This window comes from Mchenga conophoros, linkage group LG14 (genome assembly GCF_057382185.1).
Source record: "Mchenga conophoros isolate Kocher_MC1m ecotype Shallow Benthic linkage group LG14, M_conophoros_male_GT1.1, whole genome shotgun sequence".
Classification (NCBI taxonomy): Eukaryota; Metazoa; Chordata; class Actinopteri; order Cichliformes; family Cichlidae; genus Mchenga; species Mchenga conophoros.
The window spans coordinates 18,036,545-18,042,626 of record NC_140539.1 but is presented as its reverse complement, the minus strand read 5'-3'; the positions used below and the strand labels follow the sequence as shown (position 1 = coordinate 18,042,626).

Sequence of the window (6,082 nt, the reverse complement as noted above, 5' to 3'; positions counted from 1 at the left end):
GCACAGGTCTGAGCCTTGGCAGCAGCACTGGCTAGAATATGCATGATCTTCATAAGAGTAGCTTCACTGAAAAGAAAGAAAGAAAGAAAGAAAAAAAAAAAAAAAAAAAAAAAAAAAAAAAAAAAAAAAAAGCAGCACAGACATTAAACTAACCACTACGAAAGTAACAAAGCTTTGTATAGATGTAAATGTGGTAACTAATTAATTTGTGATGAATAAATGTGTTGCTGACCTGCCAACATGAATGCTGGAGACTAAACACCAGGCAGCCTCTCCCTCTGGTGTTGTAGGCTCCTGCACAACTTGGCGGGCCAAACAGAGTGCGGCTCCAGCGAGCTGAGCGGGCAGAAACACCACACACTGGCCCTCCAGGAGCGACAGCTCCAGCAGATAACGAGCCATCCACACCACCTAGTGCCACAAATAACAGGATGGGGTGACACTGGATCTTTCTGATCAATATGTACAAAACATCTTGACAAAAATGTTGTCCATCTACCATGGCACTGCAGTGAGCAACGGAGGCAAAAATAAGCAGGAAATGAAGAGGTTGAGAATAGGATAGCTCAAACTTGAGGCCGGAGAGGACTTTGCGTTCCATTCGCAGAAACTGATGCTTAGTATAGGTGTGATCCATCAGGGAGCAGAGTCCAGACACCTGGAGCAATCACCACAAGATAGAACAGCTTTAGAAAAGAAGTTTGTCGTCTTAACTTGCAAGATTAAAAATAGTAGTGAATCTCAAAAGATCATAAGGTGAATGGGTTTTTTTGTATTAACTGAAAAGGTAAAACTTTCATATATTCATTACAAAATGTGAAATATTTCATACACTTCATTTTTATTGTTATAGCATATAGCTCGTGAAATTCCAGAAATTCAGAATTCCAGTATCTCAAAATAATATTTCTTAAGATGAATACCAAAAAAAGAATTAAAAAGTTGAGCTTCTGAAGAGTATGTTTATACACTCAGCACTTCGATAAGGATTATTTAGCACAAACTAATGCATCAGTGCTGGATGGCATGTGGGTGATCAGCTTGTGACACTCCTGAAATGTTACTGAAGCCAAGCTGCTTTGATAGCTGCTTTCAGGCCATCTATGTTTTTGGGTAGGGTATCATCTTTAGGTAGTTTGTTTTCACCTTTCTCTTAACAAAAAAAAAAAAAAAAATTCCATGTGAGCTTCAGGCCAGATGAATAGGCTGACCAATTAATCAAAAAAACAAGAGGACATAAAATATATTTATGAAGGCATGCCAAATTACACTGTATTGAACATGCTCACGGCTTATTTAGAGATCCAAGGATGCTGTATCTGTTCAGACATAGAGTGCTGAGGCAGCATACCTCAGGGAGAAGACACTCTTCTTTCTTGGCAGCAATGAAGAGACAAACCATGCCAAGGAGCTGCAGATTGGCTGTGGTCACCTTGATTAGTCGCAGTGAGCGGTTGAGGAGGTGTATAGCCAGATAAAGGGTCTCATCTTGAAAGTGCATAATTTCCTGGGAAAAAAACAAAACAGGACCTTCATACTCTATATCAGGGGTGTCAAACTCAAATACACAGTGGGCCAAAATTCAAAACTGGAACAAAGTCGCAGGCTAACGTTAATATTTATTGAAATATTTATTCCTCCAGATATAAGAATGAATCTTTTCTTATGGACTCAAACACGTTTTGCTGAAAAACTGAATATGGAACAAGCAAAGCTTAATACTAAACAATATATATATTAGCTGTATAATACCAGTAGGCCAGCTCTAATAATAATAATTTGGTATGGCTTCGCGGGCCAAATGTAATTAGGCTGCGGGCCAAATTTGGCCCGCGGGCCAGAGTTTGACACCTATGCTCTATATGGAAGATGTACATACATAACCACAGTGATGCCATCCATTAATTTGTACACTACCATTTTAAAAGCATTGCTGTTTAGCTTTTCACATATTTCCATCTTGGCTTTTTTGGAGTTGAACATGAAGTGCAGGCTTATCAGCTAATATGAGCAAGCTGTATGAAGCCTGCTTCCCTTGGGGAAAATGCTAAAGATGCATCAGCACAAAGGCCCACAGACTCAAACCCCCCCCCCCCCCCCAAAAAAAACAAAAAAAAACAAAACAAACAGTTTTCTTCAACTTCTACACGCACCGATAACACAGTCCCACCCCCGCCCCCCAACTTTCCCCATTTCCCTCTATAAACCACCACTGTGCAATACCAAATTCTATGTGCAATAACCTGAACTGTATATAAATAACACCATTTACATATTTACAAACTTACAATATGTATGCTCATAGTTTTTTTTTTTAAGATAGATTAACCCAACATTATCCACTTACTTTGATGGTGTGTTTTCATGCGTGTCCTGTGTGCCCAGTACCCGTTTTACTTTTTACAAACAACCCAACAAAGGGATACAGTCTTTGATTAGCTAAAAATTAATCTACTTTAAATGGGACTTACATGAACCTGAATGAGCCAATCCACCAGAATACCTCGAGTGGCATTAGTAAAATACCTGGGGAGGTCAGCACTGGGAAGAGAGTTCTGTGTTTGGGTTCGCTAAAGGATGAAAATAGAAGACAGAAGGCACATTAAAAAAAATAAAGGATGAGAGTGCAATAATAAGTGTGTGAAGTCACATTACAAGTGACCTGTGCACACAGCCCACTTGAAAGACAAGGTTAACTCAGATAAGACATGAAGGGGTTTAATTGTGTCTCACCATCATGTCTAGAAACATCTCCCAGGCATATGTCCGGTCCCATATGACATCTAATTTCTCTAATGCCTTCTCTATTTCATGGCGCAACAAACTAGGAACCAGCACTTGTAGGCTAGGAAGACCCTGCAGGCCACAAGGATAAAGCAGCACAGGATCTTCTACACACCCTTCTGCTATACAGGACAGCAAGAGAAGCACAAGTTTATAAACGTTGAGCAGATTTAAAACGATATTCCCTCTTATGAGCACTGACAATTCAATTTTATTAACCATTCATCCTATATGTTGGCACCACGTGGTTTTATGGCTCTGATCTTTCAAAACAAAACATACCAATTAATTTACCAGGTGACCATGCCCTACTGTCCTCATGAAACCCCATGATGATGCCATCACTGGTTTGCAAGGACAGCCTCCTTTCCTGCAGAGAACACATTTGATCATTGCAAAATGATGCTCAATTTGCAACTCTTATGATCATGGCAAGGAAAAAATAAAAGCACCAATTCTAACCCAGACTTTTTTCTCCAAAGGAGAGGAACTTTACATCCTCACAGAATTCCTGCAACTATTCTACACTTAGCTGGCAAAAGAATACATTAAGTCACTTTAAGTACATGAAGTCATGTTAGTGTTGGGAGACAAAAAGCATACCCATCTGCGTTCTGGTTCCATTTTAAGCAAGTTCATCCTGGACTCGTCTGCTTCTACAGGCAGCCAGCGATCTATAGGCCCAGAGGCATTAGCCCAGGTTCTTAGTGGGGCTCGCCTTTCATCCGCCTGGAGGGATCACAGATGGTAACTGACTGACACTTTCTGATTCTGACATTAAAATTGAATGGCTATGCATTTCTCCCCCCAGTACAGTTTGTGAGACAATCTGCTGACAGTATCTCTCTGCAATGATTTGTTCAAAAAGCGTGCCTCACATCAAGGTCCTGTTACAGCCACATGGACTCATGGCAGGTGAACACAATCAGTCTAATAACAGAAACTTGTAGACTTTGAGAAAGGTGACTGCAGTGCAGTAAAAAAAAAGTTTCAGACTCATCTAATTATGTTGCTGTGAGATGATAACGGGGTGCAATAACAAAGGAATGTGATTAATGAGGTAAAGGTTACTTTTCCTCATTCACTTCTCCACCAGCTTGCCCAAATTCTCACCGCATTTGAGCAAGCACACCAAGGTTTAAGGCAGAAAAGAAATGAAGCATGGAAACTGAAGAAATTTCCATGCTTCATTCTAACAGTTGATTTTAGAAGTATATCACATATGTTTAAGACTGGGTCTCTGGAGCACACCGAGCAAACCTTCTTGTGTAAGTCCAGCAGAGGCTTGGTGTCGCAGAACCCAGTCCTGGCCATGGTCACAGCCGAAGACAGAGGTCTCATGCACGGCCGCTGCAGCTACTTATCCACGGGTGTCGACGGAGGCCTGGAGCAGAGTCGTGCAGCCAGAACAGCCATTAATAAAGACAGGTGAGCCCACTGATTGGGGCGGGGTCAATGGTGTGATGGACAGGTTAGAACTTCCGGTGGATAGCCAGATAGATGGCTAAATAAACAAATGGAGATTGCGCAAAAATGCATATTGTAGCGAAAACGTCAAACCGTGAGACATTCATGGGTCCTTAAAAGCTCATAAAATTCATCTGCGTAGTTCAAGGAAAAAGATGAACTTTAAGTCTTAAATGAAATGTTTTGTCCACCGCGACTTACGTTTTAGTGAGATCGAACAATGCTAACGGTTATATTATACTCTCATAATTGGGGCATTTTATGCAACCCCACGAAGGTCAACGCGAGGCCATGTTCCTTCACTAGTTTTATAATACAAACAAAGCTATCATAGTGCAATCGTCGAATTACAAAATGATGTAATAATTGAGTTGCTAGAATTGGCTTGTAGGAAATGTCCTTTCTCAAATAATTGCACAAATGGTATTTCAAAGCATCTCATGGCTTCAACTAGGTCTGGGTTGAATTTATTTCTGGCCTAATATGCATCTATATTTAAATTCTAACACTCATTGTGTAACATTAATCTAAACGTACAGTCCCTTTAGTTGACAACCTTATCCAGGAAAAGGAGTGCATGTATATGTAGCTTACACTGACCAAGTTCATGAAAGAAAAACACACACAGATTTCTTCAGTAAAAATGTTTACTGGCACATTATAGTTGCAAATGTTATAAGCTACCATACTGTAGCAGGTATCACCCGTTACATTGTAAAGTCTTGCAAAAGGGGGCTGGAAATGCCTTCCAGGACAAAGTCCTCCCCTTAGAGATTGCTTTTTTTCATTGCCCTCTGAGCCTTAACTAACAGCAACAAGCAAAAAAAAAATCTATATTAAAAAAAAAGGGGAGGAAAAAAATCTTTTATACCGGCATCAGGTGTGACATTCCTGACTGCTGATCACATTCAAATATACAAAGAAGCAAGATAACCATAGTAAAGCTGCAAATCAAACACTACGAAGCTGCAGGCCTCCCCTTCTACTAATGCTGCATTCCCCATCTAGCTGCTTCTTTTTTTTTTTTTTTTTTTGGTATTTACAAAATAATAAAGAGGCACTTGTTGTGCCCGTGTACGCCTACAGGAGAGGTCAGGGGTATTAACTTGCATGTTTAGCATTGAAGCATTGCTTAAAGCGTGGCCAGCAGCGAGGTTCAGTGTATGGCTTCACAACCAATATCAAAAGAAGTCCAGCAGCACCCCCTTATGGCCGTGATAGCAATGAAGGCAAGTCCACAGTGGAGTCCATCAGTGCAATGGTTCTGATATCTGATCCTGCTGTTTCCAAAACGCAGGACGCTAGGCTAGAGTATGATGGCTGTGCCTGAGCCAGTGAGAAGAGGTGCTGGAGTTGTGAACTGTAAATCAAAGCCATTTGATCACCACATAATCATCATCATTTGAGGAGCAGGGGCCTTTAGATTCTCGTGTCTATTTCACCACTTTCACTCACAGGCACACTCTGTCACACCACAACATTCACACAAACTTAAAATTGAAGAAATAAAGATGTGACATGACACGAGGGATGTCCCAGAGAATGCTGATTTGTTGCAGAAAATATTTATATACACAGTAAGTTCAGTCAAGTGCTGCTCTTGGCTTGCTCACAATTAACCCATTTTGGGGCAAATGTCTCTTTAAGTAAAAAGTGACAAACTTCCATTTTTCCCTCCCTTCAAAGCTATTCCAATATCAGCTTATTATTATTATTATTAATAAAACCATTAAATTCATTTTTGATGTGTCTGATGTGACAATGCAAGTCAAATTGCTACATAAGCAATCCTCACGTGGAATCCCCTTGAAATGAAGAACTTAAAAGAAAG

The 6,082-nt window shown here is 40.3% G+C and overlaps 1 protein-coding gene across 4 annotated transcripts in view; it reads right to left on the bottom strand.

The window, feature by feature from the left end:
* Window positions 1-4,289, bottom strand: part of ccnp (cyclin P) — a 4,860-nt gene extending 571 nt beyond the window's left edge. Inside the window, exons 1-9 of one of the 4 annotated variants that reach the window (XM_085244769.1) lie at window positions 4,036-4,289; window positions 3,388-3,513; window positions 3,067-3,154; window positions 2,734-2,906; window positions 2,472-2,570; window positions 1,352-1,507; window positions 500-658; window positions 233-411; window positions 1-66 (exon numbers count right to left, since the gene is read on the bottom strand). The exon at window positions 1-66 is cut by the window's left edge and continues 571 nt beyond it. In XM_085244769.1, the coding sequence (XP_085100895.1) occupies window positions 1-66; window positions 233-411; window positions 500-658; window positions 1,352-1,507; window positions 2,472-2,570; window positions 2,734-2,906; window positions 3,067-3,154; window positions 3,388-3,513; window positions 4,036-4,125 (1,136 nt within the window). In that variant the 5' untranslated portion in view covers window positions 4,126-4,289. The remainder of the gene's footprint in view (window positions 67-232; window positions 412-499; window positions 659-1,351; window positions 1,508-2,471; window positions 2,571-2,733; window positions 2,907-3,066; window positions 3,155-3,387; window positions 3,514-4,035) is intronic. The other 3 variants (XM_085244770.1, XM_085244771.1, XM_085244772.1) reach the window with 3 other exon arrangements.
* Between the last annotated feature and the right edge of the window lie 1,793 nt (window positions 4,290-6,082).